The sequence below is a fragment of the Aricia agestis genome, chromosome Z (genome assembly GCF_905147365.1).
Source record: "Aricia agestis chromosome Z, ilAriAges1.1, whole genome shotgun sequence".
Classification (NCBI taxonomy): domain Eukaryota; kingdom Metazoa; phylum Arthropoda; class Insecta; order Lepidoptera; family Lycaenidae; genus Aricia; species Aricia agestis.
In genome coordinates, this window is record NC_056428.1 from 29841118 (window position 1) to 29864980 (window position 23863).

At 38.0% G+C, this 23863-nt stretch overlaps 1 protein-coding gene across 2 annotated transcripts in view; it reads right to left on the minus strand.

Moving 5' to 3' along the window:
* Positions 1-373: 373 nt before the first annotated feature.
* The window catches only part of LOC121738494 (plexin domain-containing protein 2), a 42530-nt gene continuing 19040 nt past the window's right edge, over positions 374-23863 (minus strand). The window contains exons 4-13 of one of the 2 annotated variants that reach the window (XM_042130574.1): positions 16352-16453; positions 12861-12931; positions 10641-10769; positions 6801-6993; positions 6214-6420; positions 5361-5512; positions 4560-4632; positions 3634-3756; positions 2475-2662; positions 374-445 (exon numbers count right to left, since the gene is read on the minus strand). In XM_042130574.1, the coding sequence (XP_041986508.1) occupies positions 377-445; positions 2475-2662; positions 3634-3756; positions 4560-4632; positions 5361-5512; positions 6214-6420; positions 6801-6993; positions 10641-10769; positions 12861-12931; positions 16352-16453 (1307 nt within the window). In that variant the 3' untranslated portion in view covers positions 374-376. The remainder of the gene's footprint in view (positions 446-2474; positions 2663-3633; positions 3757-4559; positions 4633-5360; positions 5513-6213; positions 6421-6800; positions 6994-10640; positions 10770-12860; positions 12932-16351; positions 16454-23863) is intronic. The other variant, XM_042130576.1, reaches the window with a different exon arrangement.

A 23863-nucleotide genomic window follows, 5' to 3' on the forward strand; every position in this document is an offset into this window, starting at 1 on the left:
AAAAATCACTAAAATATATAATTTCATTTAACACCTACCCAGCGTTGTACTTAAATATTAATCACAATAATAATTTGAAAACTGTTAAAAATTGGCTCCGAATAAGTGTGATATGCTGTGTAGGATCATCACAATCGACATTTTAATGCTACCATCAAAAAATGTATCCATGAGCAGATGGCCGACCTGCGGTATTTGGTTGGTTTATGTCAAGTCCAGTCGATTGACATTAATTTGATATAGCTCGACCAATATAATATTAAATAGGTAGGTCAGCTGCCTATGAATTAATTTCGCTGATGGTACTTATTTGTTTGTGGAACAGGCGTTACGTATTATAGTTTTGTGCCACATAAGTCACATTTAGGTGGTTTATTTACATGTGTATGGTGGCTGCCGTGTATCGGGCCTCGCCGCGTCGCCATCCCCATTGCGAAGGTCGGTACTGAAAAAAAAAACGATATTAATAATGAAAATATAGGTTGAAGCACTTACGGATTTTGTCGCGGAGCACTTTTATTAATCCCGACGTTTCGGCTGCTTTACAGCGGCCGTGGTCACGGGTGATCACGGGTGGACTGAGGTGACAGGCGTCCAATTCATTGAAGTTCTTCAACTACCCGAAGATTCATAAATTTTTGTTTGCGTTCCGATCTACGCAGAACGAACTCAAAGTGTCTTGAAGACGAGGTGTCCTCGATTTGTGCTTTAGTTTGTACATACAAGAAGGCTTAGAGATAATGACTTACCGGTTGAATATGCGGACTTGTTAAAACACTGCCTCACATCTGGCTATATGTTGAGGAATTATGGCTTTTACAGGCAAGTAGATGGTGTAGCGATGGGCTCACCTGTTTCACTTGTTGTAGCCGATATTTTTATGGAAGACTGAGAAGTTAGCCATTGAGTCCTCACCTATACAACCCACCTTCTACATGCGATATGTAGATGACACTTTCACAATATTACCATCGGACAAAGTATCCATATTCCTTGAGCACCTGAACAGCTTCAACTCCAAAATACAGTTTACAATGGAGTTAGAGAAAGATAATTCTTTCGCCTTCTTCGATGTATTAGTAATAAGGAATCCTGATGGCACATTAGGTCATACGGAGTATCGCAAACCTACACGCACAAACAGATATTTAAATGGTGATTCCCATCATTACCCAGCACAGTTAAGTACTGTTGGAAAATCTTTATTTCAAAGAGCGCAAGGAATCTGCGATGAATAGCATTTGGATATCGAGCTTCATCATGTTGCACAGGTTCTACGGGACAATAAGCTTCGGGTACCACGCGAACAGAGCAGCAACCGAGTGAAGCCGGCAACAGTGGAGAGATTACCTGCAGTGTTACCATTTATAAAGGGAGTCACTGACAAAGTTAGCTACATTCTAAGGAAAGCTTCAATAAAACATACTTTAAGCAGGCCTGTCTCACTTCCATACAAACGGCGCGAAATCGCCGAGATATTTACCTACTATTCTGGAAAACAACCTAAATTCAACCTTTTGCATTGCGTTTAGCGTTCATAGTACAATAACTGTCTGCCGTCTCGCTTCAATCTGCCAGGGCTGTCAAGCGAGCGGCGGCGCGGCGGCCGGGCGGCGAGCGCGCGAGTCGCTTAGCCACAGAATACAAGTGCCAGCCTATTGAGACTAGCCCGGTGACCGGACGCTTGAGTTTATCTTACCTAAACTCGAGAGTGAAACTTCTGTACCGTAAGATACTAATTATGTATTCTGTGCTTTAAGCCGCCCAAAAAGATCAGCCAATGTTTACCATCAGTGACATGCAACTTACCACTTCAAGATGCAGGAATCTACAAACTCGACTGTGATTGTGGCTTCTCTTATATAGGGCAAACCAAAAGGGCCATCAAAACCCGTATCAAGGAACACAATGCAGATGTCAAACACCGTAGGAACATCAAGTCCGCAATTTTGTGAACACACACTGGATCAACCTCGCCATTACGTAAGATTTGATAAGCCACAAGTGCTGGCAAAAGAAGCAAGATACCGCCCATGATGATGAATCTTCGGGTAGTTGAACCTGAACTTCAATGAATTGAACGCCTGTCACCTCAGTCCACCCGTGACCACGGCCGCTGTAACGCAGCCGAAACGTCGGGATTAATAAAAGTGCTCCGCGAAAAAATCCGTAAGTGTTTCAACCTTATAATATCATGAGTGATACTCGCGTAAACTTAAGAAATCATTACGATATTAATAAGGTTGAAGTTAGGTTGAGCAAGAACTAAACAATATAATTACATATATGGGTAAATTACAGTAAAATACTAGTACTACATCGAGATAGTGTCAGTATCTAGTATTACTTATTGGCAATCTTGTCGATATCAATACAACAGTAAAATTAATATACAGTAAACCATCTTCATACTAGACCGCTTCTTTGCGTAAAGTAGTGGAATAAAGGTATAGGCATCTCCTTAGGATACTTACCCTAATGAGTATCTGCCCGCTGCGAGACAGCGGGTTCTTGAAGGCGTAAAGCAACCAGCCAGCGAAGCAGCAGATCAGGGTGATGACCACGAACGCGGTGACCACGCCGCCCACTGGCGACGACTGTTCCGGCTTAGATATAGGCGCCGTCAACGGAGACTCCGCTTTCTTCACCACTTCTGTGTTCACTGTGGAAATATTAATTATGTTAAAACACGCATATAGAAATGCCACCCGAATAGGATGCGGGGACGAAAATTTTTCACTTAACTGTAATTTCATGAAGAGTTTGACCAATAAATGTATGGGGGCTTATGTAAAAAATCTTTATTTGATTGAAGTGTAATTAATATTCTGAGTGCGGTGCATAGCAGACTTTGTTTTTATGCAAAGCATATTGTAACTTTTCTTAGAGAACAGTTCCAGCATGATGAATGTGTCTAAATAATAATTTAAAAAGTAATTATTTCAGTGCTGCGACTTTCACAGTAAAGTATGCACAAGGGACACGTACACAGTACACACCCTATATAGAATTCCTTTGTTTTGTTACACCTTGCATGACATAGTACAATGCCGACCCGAGGCAAGTTTTAGGATGGAGAGACAACAGAGTATGGCGCCCTAATGCTAGTTTGAATTTGTCAAATTTTACCACTGAGGCGCTATCTAGCATTTGGCGTCCATAGCGACTGCTCGGTTAGCCCTTTGGTAGGCCATAACGTGAACTGTGCAGCCCTAGGTTAGGATTCTAATGTACTATCAGAGAAGTCGATTCCTAGGCAGATGGCGGACCTAAGTAATTTGATCGCATTATTTCAAACCAATCTGACCGATTACAGCTAACATTGAATTGCCATGGGCCGACCACATGACGTAGGTCCGTCAACAGCCTACGGGTGTTCCCTCACCGCGTGTAATGTAACATTATAGATTCGACTTTGAGCATTACATAGCAAGTTGCCTTCACTGTCGCGTATCATTGATATTACAAGTAGTACCAAGATATTACATATTGTATCATTACAAGGTGCGCATTGTAATTTAGCTCGGTTCTCCTCCCTCACTGATGTAATGCTCGACTCTGTAACGTTACATTACAAGCGAACGCTCCCGGTGAGGAAGCACCTTTAGAATCAGTTTCCTCGATGGTACGTACGTGTGTGTACTTCAGCGTCTCTAGGCGGCTGGCTGTCCGTGTGGTAGGCGGTGTTGGCGCCGGCGGGGGCGTCCACGCCGGCAGGACACGAAGCCTCCTTCGATATCGTCACCTTGTCGCAGTCTATACACAAAATACAAATATAAGACCTTGCCGCAATCCATACTAATATTATAAATGCGAAAGTGTGTCCGTCTGTCTGTCTGTTACCTCTTCACGCCTAAACCGCTGAACCAACTTTGCTGAAAATTGGCACGGAGATACTTTGAGTCCCAGATACGTTTTTTCCCGGAAAAATGTACGGTTCCCGCGCGACAAACAAGTTTTAGCGCAACGGAGTTGCGGGCGTCATTCGCGTCAATGTAATAAAAGTTACTATGAATTACTTAGGTGCTTAAGGATTTACATGTATCGTCAAAACAAAGCGATCTATATCACGGGTGATCACGGTACACAATACGTTCTTCTATATACCTTTAGCAAAATAACGTCAGGAACTGCGTAAAATATACGCTTATCGTTATACACAAACTCGTAAAACAGTATGATCATGTTTCGAGTAAGTTATGAATATAATATTATGAGTAAAACAGTATTATGAACAGATTTATGTCAGCTGCTTTTTGGAATAACGGCGACAAGCTCCTAAAAGTGTTATTAGGACGAGGTAATAATAGTAATGACCGTACAGGGCCCCCGCTACCATATGTGCAATGTGTGCAATCCTCTAGGGGCGCCAAATTGCCATCTTTAGGGGCGCCAAAACCGCCAAAATCCTTTTTTTGCACACAGGCGCTAGCAGCCCTTACGGGGGCCCTGTGGGCTGTGACCGTATGATGAATTCAACATTTCATCATCTAGTTAATAGCAATTTTGTGGAACCCAGCATCATTTCAATGTCAAAAGGAAAGGGAAAAAATACTCACTTCTTAAAAGCCAGTCTTGCTTATTGCGGTCGGTACCGCTAGAACACTTCTGAAGCGCCTCGCACCAAGTGCACTAGAAAATAAAACATTATGTAAATAAATAAAATTGGCTAATGAACTTGGTAAATAATTAAAATTAAAAAGCATTGTGGTTAACCACTGAGGGCCACAAGCCTACATCGCACTATCGACGTCTTTTAGGACACAGGACATATAGTTGTACTGGACCCACATGGGTAAAGCAGTCAGCCTCAGTACCGTGTTATTAGTCTTATCTCATGGTACCGTACTCATTTTTTTTATAACTTCGCGGTTATATCAATGCGTCTTGACTAAACGCACACATCCACTACTCCGTTTTCTAGTGGTTTGGAGGTCGTGGGTTCGATTCCCGCGTAGGAAACATGTTATTTCCAAGTTTGGTTAGGACAATGCAGGCTGATCACCTGATTGTCTTACAAGTAAGATGATCCATGCGTCGGACGGGCATGTAAAAAGTCAGTCCTGCGCCTGACCTCTCGCCAGTCGTGTCGGTCTTCCGTCCCACTGGGTTATGAGAGTAAAGGAATAGAGAGTGCTCTTGTATACTGCTCACACACTTAGGCACTATAAAATTACTCGTGCGTAACTGTAGGCCTACTACGAAACCGTTTTGAGACATTTCACGTTTGTTACAGTAGGATGCGGCATTCTCGTTCGATTGTTTGAGTCTCAAAACGGTTTCGTAGTACAAGCCCTGGCCTGGTTTCAATCAAACCGGCCACCGTCATGGAAAGTGGCGTGGAAATTATTGTTACTCACATCGAAGCTAGTGTCGTGGTTGACGCATGACATGCAGTTGTTGTACTGGAGGCACGTGGGTAAAGCAGTCAGCCGCAGCACCGTGTTATTGGTTATCTCGTGGTACTTGAACGACACGCGATGGTACTCGTATATCGTCTTCCGCCTGACGTCTGTTGATAAACATTATGATAAATCGCTTTTTGACAACAAGGTCCAAATTCACCAGCGACCAAGTTAAGGCCCTAATTAGTATCACGTTACGACATTTTAACAAACTGTTAACGCTACCAGACGTTGGTGGAATTGGGTCTTAGAGTAGGAGTCAGCGGCAGGAAGATATTCGTTATTTTATTGTACCTGACAAGTGACATACATTGTACATATTATTAGCTATACAGGTAAAAACGACCACAAACTATGGAGTTTGGTCTCGGTTTCTTCAGGAGATTCTAAGTGGTGAAGCCCTACCTTACCTTCGTTGAAGTGTATAGCTCATTTTTTTATTAGGGTTCCATAGTTTTATCTCATTTTCTTTGACATGTACACAGAAACTTTCAGCTTTTCTAAAATAACGGAGGTCTGACTGCCGCTGGCTCTTGGGTCAAATTAAGCTTTAAAATTTATATACAGTTGCTAGATGCTGGACATTATCACAGATGACCCAGCAATGGAATCGAGGGACATTAACGCTATAATCATGCATTATTATCAGCATTAACGAATAAAAACATTTAAACAGCGAATAACTATACCGAGTTCTGCTTGGCTTTGTTCATGGCAGACAAAATGTTTGTCATGGGACTTTTTTATGTCATGGACCTTGAATTGTTATAATAAGTGAGAGGGTGAATGTACTGTGCAAAATACTTACAGAATATAATCTTGTCCTTGAGGTAGGCATCACTGATGCCAACTTTGACGGGGTGTTCCTCGTCCTTGATGGACTGTACCGGGATGGGCACGTCCTTGTACGCGAACACGATGTCACCATTCTTGTACAGGGTCACAGCGAAGGTAAACTTCTTGTCGGGCGCTTCTTGGAGTGTCGCGTTCTCCCAGAACACGGTGAATTTCTCACCTGTGGAAAAAACAATTCATTACACACTATAATAATATCTAAAATACATAAAAAAAGTCAAACGAATAACTTTTGGAGATTTGACAGAACGCACTTGATTTAGGGTCAATTCAGACCGCAACGCGACGCGCAGATGTACATCTAAAGACATATGGATTTGACAGTTTTGCAAGACATCGCACGCAATTGAGATCTGTCAATTCAGTACAAATTTAGAAATGCATCTACGCGTCGCGTTGCGGTCTGAATTGACCCTTAACAATTCATGAGAATACTATTTTGATTTTTTACTGAATCGAATTTAGATCTAAACCACATTGAAGATGTAATAACATTAGCTTATAATAGCAAATTAGAGTCTGATTACAGTAATTACTTACCGTCATCATACATTTTGACCACGCTGTCGTTGGAGATTGTGGTATCAAAGTTGGCCATAAGCGGTGCGATGTATTGAGTAGCGGCCAGCCAATTGTGCACTAGATCTCCTAGGTACAAGAAACCACCGGTCGCCACAGTTATGTTGCGAACCCCGTGCCCGTAGAACGGAAAGTCGAAGCCCAATTTGATAGTCTGTCAAAAAAGAAACATTCTGAATACAAAACTATGTGATTTAAAATTTTCAATTTATGTTTGGAACTTAAAACTACAAGAGAGGAACCATTTTGGTCTGAAATACATCAGTGATTTACATCTGAATCCTATTATAGCAAATGACACTCATGTCAATACAGAAGTGCGCTAGTATACATGTCGGACGTAGCAAAAGCTATGAGATCGAGCTGATTCGTTTCTCGGTTTGATTCTGACTCTATCCGGAGTAAGACAGTTAATTCAGTAAAATGACAAATCCGTTAAAGTTCATAGTTTAACCATAGATATTATGGCGGCTCTCGACATAGGCGAACGCGTTGGCCAACGCGTCTGCAGACGCGTTGGCAGTGCGCTTGCAACGGCGTTTGTAAGTAATCCACACATAGGAAGATCGTTCAGTATGCTTTGGATCGCGCCAATGTGCGGACGGATTCAAAATGAATGTTTGGTCGCTAACAGCTGCAGCTGTTTATTTATTCACAGCTTATAATTACTTTGTAAATATGGACAAGAAAAAGTTTTTAAAGAGTATTCTCGAAATAAATAAATAAAAGGCGAGAAAACGTAACAAACAAAGAAATAAACTCACTTTTACATAATATTTTATAATATTAAAATAATATAAGTAATTATTTTATTACCTACTTATTATTTATTAAATTATTACATACAAAAATTATTACATATTATAATAATTATCATAATTATAACTCCGGGCAAACTGATCGCGCGGCCTATGTGCGGATGGAGCGCGAAGCTTGCGACAAATGTCCTTTGATCTTTTGCCGACATTTCCGACCCGCGCGGCAAGCTCGCAGATGCGTCGGCCAACGTCTAAATACCTACGGCCAACGCGCGAACGCCCGTTCTACACATTGGGCCAACGCGTCGGCGGACGCGTTGGCCAACGCGTTCGCCTATGTCGAGAGCCGCCATTATACTATCTCCGTCTTTATTAGTACTACTTACGAGAAAAAATATTGAGACGAACCAATGAGTTTCTAAAATACTAGAGTAGCAATGTCTTACAAAAGATTCTCAGAAATGCGTAACCACTTTTTTGTTCAAAAGACAATGTCAAGTCATATATTCGTTATGTCATTATGTATGTGAGATATGCCTGCAGGCATCTTCGAAGTGGCAACGCGTTGCTACCGTAAACTTCCAATCTAGTTACGTTAGTAATATCATTGAGACGAACGATAAGCAATAAACCAGATTGAAGCAAGTTACAAACACACTACCTAACGACTTTATTTTTGCACACAATAAATGCAATAATAATATACTAGCAAATTCAAGAGCAATACATAAACTTATCAAGTTATCACCCTATCTGTCAAAAAAGTGAATAAATTAAAAAGGGGCAACATCGTAGTCACATCCTTTTTTTATCCCCCGACAAAAAAGAGGGGTGTTATAAGTTTGACATGTCTGTCTGTCGGCCTGTCTGTCTGTCTGTAGTATCGTTATGGACCGATTTTGATCTAGTTTTTTTCTTAGATTGATTTGAAAGGGATGACACTACGAATTACGATGTTGCCACTTTTTAATTTCTTCACTTTTTTGACAGACTATTATCTGCAAATGATTTTGAACATCATGCAATATATATACGATACAAAGCTACACATGCTTTTTTTATACTAAGTAGATGTTATTTTACGACTAGACGACGACGACTGCTAAAATATTGAATTAAGAGAGAAAAGAGATGAAAAATTGCAAATTATACGGCAAGAATAGAAAACAAGTCTTCTAATTTTAGAGGCAAAATTTTGATTGCATTTCATACCTTAGTCTTTAAATTTTCCTAGCAGCAAAAATGTAAATATAAGTATTATTTAACGGCCCAATTGTTTATTATCTGTGAAACAAAACATTTCGGTAATCAGCCCTGATCTCGCGACCTATGCAGCTAATAGTGTTTACACAAACAAAAACAAACATTGTTTTTAAGATAATATACAACATTCACAAATATTCGTTTATGTAGTTTGTTTAAAACTAAAATAATACCGCGATACTTAAGGTCAGGTTCTGTATTTTACAATTACTGTTTTTAGCATAATATTATGTTTATACGTGGGAGAGCCATGCTTCGGCACGAATGGGCCGGCTCAACCGGAGAAATACCACGTTCTCACAAAAAACCGGCGTGAAACAGCGTTTGCGCCGAGTGAGTAAGTTTACCGGAGGCCCAATCCCCTACCCTATTCTTTTCCCTTCCCTTCCCTCCCCTACCCTCTCCTATTACCCTATTCCCTCTTAAAAGGCCGGCAACGCGCCTGCAGCTCTTCAGATGCTGTAAATGTAACTTAGTTTAAGTTACAATCTCTACTGAGTACTGACACAAATACAGAATCATTAATGTGTCATTTCTGGTTTGTGTTTTTAAGCCATATACTAATATTATAAATGCGAAAGTGTGTCTAGTCTGTCTGTTACCGCTTCACGCTTAACCGCTGAACCGATTCTGCTGAAATTTGGCATGGAGATACCTTGAGCCCCGGGAAAGGACATAGGATAGTTTCTATCTCGGAAAAATGTACGGTTTCAGCGCGATAAACAAATTTTGGCCCCCCTTGTTTCAATTTAAAATGCATCCTGATGAAATAAATCACCCTCCAAGCCTCTACACCACGCCCCATTTTTTTTCTGGGTCCCACATGACTGCCCCCTTGTAGACCTTCAGCGCCCACTAAGGGAAAGGCTGAATTCTAGCGTCTGTAATAATAATAATAATCTATGGATGCTTCACACCACGTCAGTCTGGCCCCCTGGTAAGTACCTGAAAGACTTGTGTTACGGGTACCAGACAACGGAAATATATTTAATACTTTTATTTATACTATACATATATTTAAGATTTTTATTATATCATACACATCCATGACCCAGGAACTTTGATAACCTCCGAAATATTGTTCCGTCGGTGGGATTCGAACCCGCGACTACCGGCTTGAGCTACGAACAGCCCACTTAGCCCCAGAGGTCGTCATGTAATCCCCTTAAGCCAGTGCTCGCGTGCTATTTAAAAGCTATTTAGAGTTTCTAATTCTAAGCAATCATAAAATTGTGCGTTTTACAACGTTTCAGTCAATATTTCGATATAACGTGTGCCCGATGTGGGTACTTTAATCATTAATATTGTAAGGTAGTCCTAAATTAATAATAATAAATCAGTTGTTTGACAGACTGCTGTGGTTCCATTATAAAGTTAATATACCTAGCGGAATTGAGAAACAAAGGCCAGAGGAAGAGAGATATCACTATCAGTAACACTGCGTGGTAAAAAGAGACGTGTGATACATGACAGCAGCACTCTCTTTTCGACGTCCAGTCGGCACGTGCCGCACGTTGACAATTTAATCTCATAGAAATCATGTTCAATCATACTTGTGTAAGTGTATACGTACACATATTTTTAGACACAGGTAAAACCAATTTCGGTTTCGTTTGACAGCTCGAGATTGTTGCTCTATTCTGCTATATTAACTTTATGTGTTCAATACATAACAGTGCAACATGTCGGGTTTTGGTCGGATCGTTTACTATATGTGCTGGTAGCGCACTCTGCTCCGATCTTGGCGTTACACTAACGCAGCCGGTTAAACTATACTCACGCTCGCCCGTCGATGGGAGTTACTCAATATCTCATGCGGCTCGGCCTTTGTCTTGCTAATGTTGGTCCAGTACTCTTGGAAGTATGTCAGGTTACCGATGAAAGAGCTCTTGTAGAAATTGTGGTCGTCCTGAAATATTTAAAAGATATTTATTATCTCGTATGCGCAATGGAAGACGCAATTTTTAGGGTACCGTACCCAAAGGGGAAAGACGGGACCCTATTACTAAGACTTCGTTGTCTGTCCGTCAGTCTGTCTCCAGGCTGTATCTCAAGAACCGCTATAGCTAGACTTCTGAAATTTTCACAGATTGAGTATATCTGTTGCCGCTATAACAACAAATACTAAAAACAAAATAAAATTAATATTTAAGGGGGTCTCCCATACAAAAAACACATTTTTGGCCTATTTTTGCTCTATTTATGTACGGAACCCTTCGTGTGCGGGACCAGCTCGCACTCAGCCGATTATTTAAGTTTAATATTTCTGGGACATAAAAGTTTGCCTTCCTACATGATCTATAATTCTATTTATAGACTAGCACGAGTCGGCGCATGAGTACCGAAAACTATTCCACCTCAATTTTATTTATGCGATCCTCTTCAAATTAGGGCAATTTGCGGCTATAGCGGTTCTTGAGATACAGCCTGGAGACATATAGACAAACAGGCAGACGGACAGACAACGAAGTCTTAGTAAACCCTATTATTAAGACTTCGGAAATTTTCACAGATTGTGTATATCTGTTGCCTCTATAACAACAAATACTAAAAATAAAATAAAGTATATTATTTAAGGGGGGCTCCCATACAAGAAACGTGATTTTTTTGGCCTTTTTTGCCCGTAATCAATAATAGTAACAGTTAGGCACTTGACATTTTCATAAAATCTTTAATTATATTTGTACTTTAATAATTAATAATAAAATTAAAATAAAGTTAATTGTTTAAGGGGGGCTCCCATACAAAAACACAATTTTTTGTCTAGTTTTGCTAAGATAAAAAAAAGATATAAACAATGACATTTTTTTAAATCTCTATTAACAATATTATTAACTATTGTATATAGAATCAAAAAAAAATATTACTTTGACATTATTATTTTTGTTAATATATTTTTCATCGGTCGAATGTACCCAAATTTGAGGTTTTTCGAACCTTTAAAAATTCATCTTTATAAATAAAATAAAATAAAAAAATATTAACTTTATCGTAAAAAGTCATAGGACCTTTTTTACTGATATTTCAATAAAGAATATAAAAAAAATTTCTTCGGTCGAAAAATAACAATTCCTTGCAATTGTTTAAACAATGTTTGTTTAAACAATATGGCACCGGGTTGCGCCCTGGCAACATGCATTTATATCATCAGGAGGGCAATTTAAAGAGGATCGCATAAAAAAATTGAGGTGGAATAGTTTTCGGTACTCATGCGCCGACTCGTCCTAGTCTATTACTATATTCAAAATTCTTGAAACTTAGAAATGTCATTACAGGCGATTGTTTTCTGTTGGTAATATTATGTATTGAGAGCATCATATTATATTAAAAGCTATATAAACCGCCATTTTAACAACTTCAGATGAAATCAAGATGTATTTTCCCCCATTGCACCTCGTCCCAGATACTAATTTTATTTTAAAACATAACAACCTTATTCAAGTACATTCATACTCATGTTATCAATACTGTGTCCGTCTGTTACCTCTTCACGTTTTACCGCAGACTTACAATTTCAAGTTGGCCGACTATCGTACAAACCACAGAAATAGATCAAGATAGAAGCGCCATGTCGCTCCAATTTGTATGAACAGGAGCGTGTCACTTTTTTCACGTCACAAGAGCGAATTTCGAATCGATTCCGCGCGTACGTGTATTCCCATCACTAAAGCGCTCTTGTGACGTCACAGTAGGTATGGAAAAAGTGACAAATTGGAGCGACATGGCGCTTCTGTCTTGATCTATTTCTGTGGTTTGTACGATAGTCGGCCAACTTGAAATTGTATATCTGCGGGGACCCTTACCGACCGATTTACATGAAAGGCATGTACCATGAGTGAAACCGATTCACAGGCAGAAGGCGGACCTACGTTATACGGCCGGGTTATGTCAGGTCGATGCTATGCTGACCAAATCTCTTTCGAGTCTCAGAAAAGGCGCAAATTGCAGAAAAATTTACGGTTCCCGAGAGTTTCACGTATCTTGCGCAACGTCTACTTACATAAGTGAGGTTGGCTAAATGCTGCTCCGCCTTGATAATTTCCGGCGTTTCTTTGAATATATTCGTCGTATCTGAAACAATGCAGTTACTTATAACCGTAGCAATTAACAATAATGGCTTCCATACGAGCGTGAACGCCGGTAAACTGTATGATAAACGTGTATATGCTAAAGGATTATGCTACGAGTACATGATATTATAAGGTTGAAACACTTACGGATTTCTGTCTGTACTAATCTAGTAAAATACGAAATATTTGTGATTATTTAACCAAATACAAAATAGAAAGGCAAAATTTGCACACTTTAATAATTATTTTATAACAATTTTTATAGTGAATGTATAAAAAAACTAGCGACCCGCCCCGGCTTCGCACGGGTATAAAATATATTACAGCCTATGTCACCAAAAATGATTTAAATCGATTCAGTAGTTTTGATAAATAATTTATATTCATTACTACCCGTGGCCCGCATTGATCGGTACCTACTGCCGCAAAAGCTACGTCCCGCAATTTTTAAATCTGTAATATCTTCGAAAATATTCATTTAAAATTTAAATCATAATATGCTTTATACGCTTTCATACGTGGGAGAGCCATACTTCGGCACGAATGGGCCGGCTCGACCGGAGAAATACCACGTTCTCACAGAAAACGGGCGTGAAACAGCGTTTGCGCCGAGTGAGTAAGTTTACTGGAGGCCCAATCCCCTACCCTATTCTTTTCCCTACCCTCCGCTATTCCCTTCCCTTCCCTCCCCTACCCTCTCCTATTACCCTATTCCCTCTTAAAAGGCCGGCAACGCGCCTGCAGCTCTTCTGATGCTGCGAGTGTGACCCGTTTGCTCGTTTGCCCCCTTATTTCATAAAAAAATGTTGTAAAGGGCCATAATCAATAATGTATTCAAGAGGAGTCCACACCGCCGTTTTTCCATACAAACGTTGTCCCCTGTTTCCTCTCTGGATGATGCGGTAGAGTTATGATTTTTTCCCTGAATATCTATGGCCACTATTAACATGTCCCTATGTTTTCTTTTTTTTCATGATTTTATTATTAAAAAAAAGATAAGAACGTCCAAAAACCCAAAAAATTGCCAGATTTTCCTGTGTTCAAAAACCCAGAAAACAAAACTGGCTAAACAAAAAAAAATAAAACATAGGAACACAGCTCAAGCCTTGCTTTAATTCTCGATGAAAAAAGTACTAAAATCAGTTAAGTTTTGGAGAAAAAATCAGCGGACAACGAATCGAAGATTTTCTGTTCTTTTATTAGAACTTTTGTCTTGTTGTCTCTATCGCGCTCTGCGGTGGGAGACTTGAGATTGGTGAGACAGCAATACATTTTCAAATATGTACCTATTTTCAATTTCTCTCGCCCTTGGTGTATCCTCTTAAAGTATTTAATTAAATAAGGATTATTGCCGTATTGGTTTAAATCGCTTCGAAAATTAGCCATTATTTAAAGTTAAAAGTAAATGACAAAAAAATATTATTGTGGGATTTCCTTAGGTATACGTATATAATACCATCGCGGAGTTTTCTGTAAACCTTTTCAATGTGTACAATACTTGGTACATTATTTACATGAAGAATAGACCACGAGAAAGGAAATAGGTTTCTTTTTTGCGGAAAAATGTACGGTTTCCGTGGCATTCCTAAATTACGCGGGCGATGTATATTGTACATAGTGATACCATTCCCGCGAGCGCATCGCCGTATTGGTGGCGCCCACTTCGAAACGGGCGTACATCGCAATATAATTTTAATAATTCAAAGACCAAATATATTCTACATAAACTGTACTTAGTGATAAAATAATTTATTTTGATAAGGATTATTAGCATGAGTAAAATAAATCCGTTTAAATGTAGATCAATAAAAATCAAGATTTTTAAATAAAAAAATGGTTGTTGTACCTCACTTGACATAGATAGGTATAGTGTGTCGCGGACATTTTTGTAGATATTTATAAGATCTACATTTACTTAGAACATTGTATAGTTCTATCTTTATAGTTTAGGCAGCGTACGCAAAATAAGTAAATTTTCTGGTTGTTTCCGAAAAACTGAAATATCTTACGGAACCCTATAGTTTCCAAAATAAAAAGTAGCCTATGTTACTCGTAAATAATGTAGCTTTCGAATGGTGAAAGAATTTTTAAAATCGGTCCAGTAGTTTTTGAGCCTATTCATTACAATTAAACAAACAAACAAACAAACAAACAAAGTTTACCTCTTTATAATATTAGTATAGATATACCAGAAGTCATTGTAATATTATTGGAACAATGATTTCTAATTATTTTCTTAAACAATAATGGAATTCAGGAAATCATTCAACAGAGAAGAAAATTATCTGTCTTTGTCAACATTTGGACCTGTATATTTTAATCCAGACAATGATTCGTCATCATCATTAAAATATGTAGGTTTGTGACTCATGTGTGGTTAGTATGTAATGTATATTTTTTAGCCCCTTGCTACCTAGTATAATTAAAAAGATACACAAGAACAATAATTATTATGTTATTTTATCTTATATCTTTAAATGAGCAATTCTTGTATATAAATATATAATTGGAATCTCGGAATCGGCTCCAACGATTTTCATGAAATTTAGTATATAGGGGGTTTCGGGGGCGAGTAATCGATCTAGCTAGGAATCATTTTTAGAAAATATAATTTTACTCGTGTTATATCAAATACCGAGCAAAGCTCGGTCAAATAAGCTATATATAATAATACATAGTAACATTATGATTAAAATACGCATAAGAACTGAATGATTTTTATAAAATATATGACATTTTTGTTCAATATAACTCAAAATATTATAGATAAAGTTATCTTGTTTTACCTTCTATTATTTAAATTTTTTTTAAATACTGTATGATGTATTTTATTTTTTTATTCTTTATAAAGAAAGATATACAATCGAAGTGTAATCCGAGTATAAAGTTTTTATTAAAAGGTGAAGTAGCGTGAGAACTGCTTGTTCTAACTAATGGATTAAACTATTACTTAACAAACAGCTACTAATATGTATGTACACATAATGTGACGAAGAAAAATAACTATCACAGGTGCATTTTAATGCTTTTGGTAGTGGCTTCAGAAAGTTTTTTTTGATCGATAGAAAGTCAATTCATTCATATAGATTACCGCAATGGGTGTCAATTAGATTTTGGAAAACTAAAGTTTAATGCTACAGACTACAACGATATAACTGGACAGTTCTGTTATTTGACATACAATCATCAACTAATCATCTTAAACAGTAAGTAGATGTTAGATTAGACGCCGTTTCGCACGACTTATTACTTAATATTTGCTATAAAAACAGCAGACAATGTGCAACATCTGCTCTGTCATTCGCCTAATGCTTACCTATCGTGAGATGCGTTGTTTACGGTTGACAAAAATGTCTGACAGCGTCTGACTACATGCCTTGTGATAAAATTGCGCAGTTTTATCGTCACATGTATTACTCACCATTGCCTAAAGCGGAATCGTCATCTGGCATGCTATTCGTGACATTCACATGCAGGATTCCCGAGCCGTTCACTCCGAGAAGGTGCTGGTCCACTGTGGCACCTGAGAAAACAAACACTCGGTTATCATGCGTATTAGTTACTTGAGAGAAAACAATCAATCGTTATACTTAAAGAATATAGTGATGTTAGTTCGCGGGCGCGTGCTACGAGGAACTGGATGTGAAGCTGGTTTGGGGCTTTTACGCAATATTCCATAACATACCCCAACGGTTTTATCCTAGCGCGCGGGGCCAGTAGCACAAGTTCTATATTATTATAGTACTAATTGTAGTACGCCCGGGGTTTAGGGGCCAAAAAGTCGACTCCCGTATCATTAGTCAACTCCTCTAATCCTTGACTCGAACTCAGAGTCAAGGAAGGTAACCTTAAGTTCATACTTTGTTCTTCGCTAAAGATAAGAAAATTCCTCCGTCAAACATGACATTTTAAAGAATTGAGGTGGAGGAATCGAATGGAGAAAACGCATGATACGGGTGTTATACCCATTTTCACCAACCGTCCTTAACTCTAAGTATTACGTTGTAACTAGGGGGAATATAATAATAGTTAGACTGGGTTGCACCAGAGGCGTGGTTAAAGTTAAATTTAAAGTGAAAGTTATGGTTATAGTTAAGGTAAATTTAACTTTAACTTTAACATTAACTTTGCCCGAAGAAATTGATAGATGACAGCTGATCTATTTAACTTTAACTTTAACCTTAACTTTGCCCGAAGAAATTGACAGATGACAGCTGATCTAACAAGGTTATAAATGCACGTATATGTCGAGCTCTATGGTTATGGTTAAATATGGCGTCTTGATGGCATCCGTTTCTAGTTTTAACCAAAGATTTGACATTTTGCATTGTAGATAAAGTTAAAGATACAGTTAAAGTTAAAGTTAGTTGGTGCACAGTCTTACTTATTTAGTAATCTGTGCCCTTTCTTGTTAAAGGGTCATGTATTTCTTAACACAAACACATTTTTGAAAACCCTTATGTTTTGCCAATGTTCTTAACTACAATAAGTATTGTAAGATACTTATTAATAGTAAATCTTGTAAGATAGGTACACTTGATGGCCGCTAGGGGAGACTTAGCGCTAGGAGGTAGTTGGTGAAAACGGGCATATGTCTATCATCGCAGTCTGACAAGCACACCCTGTAGGACCCCGCAAAATTTCTGACAACTCAAGGTTGGCAAGTAAAGGACCAATTAAAAAATAGAAAAATTGGTGAAAAAATGACTCTGATAGCTTAAAATCTCTCCGAAATATCACAATTCAAAGCTCACATGAAATAGACCTTCCCAAAACGCTCCAAACAATATTATGTTAGCTAACTATGACGTTTAGCTCACACTTAGCTCACGCTTAGCTAGATTGTACGCATCGCGGGAAGATTTTGTACGATAGCTATGTTAAATATTGCGTGAAAGTGGTTTCATAAGATTTTTTTTTCAATATTTCCATTCCATATGTTTCCATTATTGACATAGAGCAAAAAAGGTCGAAAAAATCACGTTTGTTGTATCATGGGATACCTACAGGAACCCCTTGATACAACACCCCTTCCGGCACGTGCGAAGGGTTCCGTAGGAGGTGCTAAATAAAATAAAAAATTAAGGGGGCTCTCATACAAAAAAAACAATTTTGGCTTATTTATTCCTCTATAACGGTACGGAATCCTTCGTGCGCGAGTCCGACTCGCACTTGGCCGATTATTCTTTCTAAATCCGATTATCCGATTGCCTATAACGCCAACAATAATTATTGGTCCGCTTTAATCGAGTTATAACTATTGTAAATTAATCATCATTCATCAGCCTTAAATTTTCCATGAGCGCACTGCTCATGGAAAATTTAAGGCTATTGAAATGTTGTCGTTCTTCGAGTAATGAAAACAATCAATAAGCAAGACTGGGCGACGCGACGCCAGATTATTAGCAATTTGCGCTGTTTGTGCTTTCCACGCTACATGGGCAGGGACTAGGGAGATGACAGGGAAAATTAGAAGACTTGTGTCTGCTACAGACAACGATATAACTGCATGTTTAATCATATCAAATCAAAATCCATTTAGTAGTCTTTAAGAGTCTAACAAATTTAAAAACTCGTCTTGACAATCTTTGTTTTATAATATGCTACTACTCTACTAGACACTAGTCAATGTTTTATTTCATGCTTTTCAAACTTGTATTGGTTATAGTGCAGAATAATTCCTATCAACAGGACCATATTATATGACCCAATGAATACCATCTAGGATTGTCCTTTAGGATGAGGCCGTCAATGCCACAGACAGGCAGACAGACAGACAGACCGACAGACAGACACGTCAAACTTATAACACCCCTCTTTTTTGTCGGGGGTTAAAAAATAAGGAAACATAGGTGCATGCACAAAGATATAGATTAAATGGAGAAGGAGTGCATCGAGCCAATATTGATTTAAAATTACGCCTTTATCATATATATTATTACATTTTAATTAATAAAACATTACACACACCACAATTGTGCACACTACGATATTTTTAATGACATTAAGCCTATACACACGCATACTCTTTTATTTATCGTTGAAGTCTGCTGTTAAAATAAAAATGGATTGTTGTTTTTTTATTAAATCTGAAATAGTCAATACTTAAAACTGGGAACCAAAAGAAGTAGAAGAAAGTCAATATTTTGGTAATAGAATATTAATTATTAATAGCATTCTCTAGTTTCTCTCTCTCTCTTAGATCTCTAGTTAGTATGGATAGGTACGCGTCTGAATTATTGTCACTATGTTTCTAACTTCAACATAAGTTTCTTTTAAGTTCCAGCCGTAGCCATCCCATTAAAAATTTATTCTCGCTTCGAAACTCTACCAAACAAAAGTGCTATGCTAATAAAATACTCGACAATATGTTTGAAAATGAAAAACAACGGCCTGCATTGGCACTGACTAACGAGAAGCGAATGACACCGAATACTAATATCCTCCAGTCCGTATTAATTTACCTGTAAGTTGTAACAGAACCTTTATGTAGTCGGCATTAGGACGGTTTCTTAGAAACGCCAAGGTAAAAATAATTCCAAAGAAGTGTACATATATAATGAAACCGCTCCTCGAACAGTATTGATAACCTCACAATAATTATGATTTAAATCTTTGTTTTTATGTGACACTTTTATTATACTCCCAGTTATATTTATCAGTGTAGACTGTAGCTGATAAGTTTCTGTAAGCGCAATTAAAAATTTAAAACGTGAGTGGATGAAAGAGCAATTAATCATTTTTTCAATGATTAATCATTTGAAAAATCCTTATAACTTACCTACTTCATAATCTAGCTAATACATCTAGCTATACACAAAACCTAAATTTTTAGGGTTCCGTAGTCAACAAGGTTATAGTTTCGGTCTGTCCGTCCGTCTGTCTGTCTGCGCGGTTTTATTTAGAAACTATAAGACCTACAAAGATGTTATTCGGCACGAATGCAGAAGAGAAATATGAAGTTTCAAAGCGGAAAAAATCGTTAGAGTCCACTGTCCCCCCCTTCTACCAGCTAAACGGTTGCTTCTGGAAATGTGAAAAAATTCACGGGAGTAGGAAATATGCTGAATTTAAAAGAAAAATTATCACGGCTAAGAAGACTTCATAAGTTATTGAGTAATAGTCGATCAACTAAAAAAAATATCGGTGAAGTATAAAGGAACTTTTGTTCAAATTCCTATGAACATAACAGAGATGATAGCGCGTGGCCCGACACGCACTTGGCCGGTTTTTTTGTTTCAAATCATTTTCCCGGTCCTAAAACTACAGAATAGATAATAGTACAAGTACTAAAACTTCAATTTATGCAAAAAACGTCAGTTATAATATTAGTACGGATAGTATGGAACTATGTATATTTTATAAATAATAATGATAAACACGTTATGCAGTGATTTAGTAAAAGAAAAAATATTTTGTAGTACTTCCATATTAGATATTATTAGACGATTAATCAATCAAGAACAAATTAAGAAAAACGAATAGCATATCAGCCACGACACGAATTTCGCGTCGTGGCTGTTTCACTGTGACCACAACGCGTTGTGACTTGTGAGCCATTTTTTCGCTCATTGAGCGATTTCGGTCTTTGAGCGTAACATATATAAAACTCAAAGGTGACTGACTGACTGATTGACAGTGATCTATCAACGCCCAGCCCAAACCACTGGACGGATCGGGCGGAAATTTCGCATGCAGGTAGATGTTATGACGTAGGCACCCGCTAAGAAAGGATTTTGATAAATTCCAACCCCAAGGGGTTCAAATAGGGGATGAAAGTTTGTATATAATAATATACACAAGATTTGCTCGTTTAAAGATATAAGACAGTGTTGCCAACTGTCAAAGCAACTTCAAAACCCACTAAATTTCAACAAAAACTCCCCAAAAAATCAAATCAAAATATTTAAAATTTCTTGCGGTATGTTCTACTAAGCGCTCAAAACGCTGAATTTAGGGAATGTTATTACTCGACAAATTTAGTATTCGAATATTTTACAAAAGCTTTCGAATAATTCCAATATTATTCGAATTATTCAAAATTTTTGAAAAATGCTGAAAACTCTGAACAAAAGTAACAAAAAACTTCGTACAACCATGTACAACCTATTTTGTTAATACTACGAAGTAAGAAATTCTAATTTTTACTTTTATCAACATAAATCTTTGTAAATATAATATTAACAAGCATTTTCTGGACGTACCTGGTACTAATATTGTACCCCAGCCCGCCTTAGCCTATTTCGACTCCCATACCTTTTGTTCATCCACCTTCAAGTTTAAAATAGTTAGTGATGATGATGTCCTAAAAATTATCAAGTTGTTGACATCCAAGGCTATGGGGGTTGATAATATTAATTCTGATAATTGTTGATGTCGTGCCGCCTACCTAGCTGTCTAAGTGTTATGACCCATATTATTAATACCTCCCTCCTTTCCTGCACCTTCCCCGAGCCGTGGCGTTTTTCAATCGTTAAACCCATCCCCAAGAAAGACAACGTATCTGATCTGAAAGACCTCCGACCAATCAGCATTTTGCCATGTTTATCTAAAGTCCTTGAAAAGGTTGTACATAGCCAGATTAGTAATCATGTTGAAGAAAGCAATATATTACCTTCATTGCAGTCGGGCTTTCGTAAACATCACAGTGCATCTACTGCCTTGATAGATGTAGTGGATAATGTCATCACGGCACAGGACGCAGGAGAGGTTACAGTCTTGGTACTATTGACTATTCACGCGCATTTGAAACTCTCAATATAAATTTGCTTCTTTCTAAGTTGAAATACTATGGTTGTGATGCTGGAGTAGTATCCTGGTTTGCCTCATATTTAATTAATCGATTTCAGGTAGTCGAAGCTATTAATAAAAATGGAAAGTCATCGCGTTCACGTCCACGTAATGTTAACAGAGGTGTACCACAGGGCTCAGTGATTGGTCCTTTATTATTTTCATTGTATTGCGCAGATATAGTCAGGCAAATACGCTTTTGTAAGTTCCATATATACGCGGATGACATATAGTTGTAAATTACTTTCAAGCCAAATAACCTTATGGAAGCTTTGCGAAGGCTGAATGAGGACTTGGCACGTATAGCTAAATGGTCCGTAAATAACGCCTTGTTACTAAACCCTGCTAAGACTAAGTACATGATTTTGGGCACAAAAATTCAAGTACACAAAGTTGTTGCTAATCAGCCTGAAATCTGTATTAATGACGTCAGTATCGAAAGGGTGACTGGAGTCCTGATGGACGAAGGACTGAGGTTTGAGAAGCACGTCACTAAGGTCGTCAGTCGTTGTTTCTATCGTTTAAAGCTCCTGTACAAAATTCGAAATTTCATGCCAGAAAGATTACGAGTTTCGCTGTGTGAATCTCTTGTACTTTCTAATTTAAATTACGCTGACGTTGTTATCGGTCCTTGTCTTTTTTCACGATCCAAAAACCTCATTCAAAGGGTACAAAATGCATGCGCAAGATACTGTTGCAATGTGCCTCCCCGCGACCACGTAACGCCGTACATAAACAGTTTGAGATGGCTTAAGATGGACGGTCGCCGACAGTCACATTTTGCCACGTTACTGTTTGGTGTGGTAAAATTAAAAACACCAACCTACCTGTATAATAAGCTGCAATGGGCATGCGACAAACAGCTGACCCTCATCACCAGGGGTTCGGCATACCTATTAATAATTACTCCTATTCATGACTGTAACAAAGGCTGTAAAGTGTAAACCGTTTTAGATCGTAGTACCTTTTACTTTTCTCATGTGATTATGCTTAAAAGAAGTTAATGGACACAGATCGTGAGCGACCATTACTGACGATACTAAAATCCATGACTGAAAGGAGTTTATAATATCTTCATTTTCATGTCTTTAGGCAAAATGATTATTTTTCCTAAAAACATGCAAATGAATTTATTAGACGTTTGTTTCTAAAACATGGTCAACGGCGACGATGAATGGTCGTATACTCATTAGTTAGACTAAAAACAGATTTATATATTATACTTAATACTTATTATCATTAAAGATGTAGAATATTCATAAATGATATTATGTTTCTGAAATAAACTTAATTTTGTTCTTATTCCACGTTAATTTTATGTTTGATAGCGTTTTAAACAAAAATAAAAAATATTTTTACTATTCGAATTATTCGAAAAATAATTTGGCGAATATTCGAATAATAAAATCGTCGAATATTCGAATAAAACGAGTATTCGAATATTCGAATAACATACCCTAGCTGAAATACACCTTCAACAGGCCAAACAAACAAACAGGCCGGCAGTTTTTAAATACTTAAATCTTTCTTTTTTTCATTACATACAATGACAACAAATATAGGTAATAATCTGTCAGCCTACTGTCAGCTGGTACGACTCGAAAGACTATAGCGACATGTGCTTTGTGCGGCAGTTCCATCTTAAAGGTGGCTTTCGGATCTATGCCACGAAAGACCGCGACCGGTAAAAAATAAAATAAAATGCTACTTTATGACATTGAATATAGGTATCATTTTCTACTGACATTTACGTGGCGACCCATGCTGCCGCCGGCGCGGCGGCGGCGTAAAAGCTAGTGGTTGAGTAAAATGAAACCTATAGCCTATGTCATAAAGTGGTATTTCGTTTGAATTTTCGTCCGTCGCGGTCGCTCGCGGCAAAGTTCCGAGCTACTTTAAGGTTGTTATTAAAAAAAATATCCATTCTTCAAAATTTTTATCCCCAAAAATATCCCCAAAATATTTTACCCCCTAAAAACCCCACTAAATTTATTTTTTCCCACAAAATTTAGTGGGAAATCCCCATAGTTGGCAACACTCATATAAGATAACATACTGTTGAGAACTCAAAACTGTCTACATATCAGTACATATTGGTCCAGACTCCAGCCTGCCTAGCATACACCAACGAGATATCTCACTC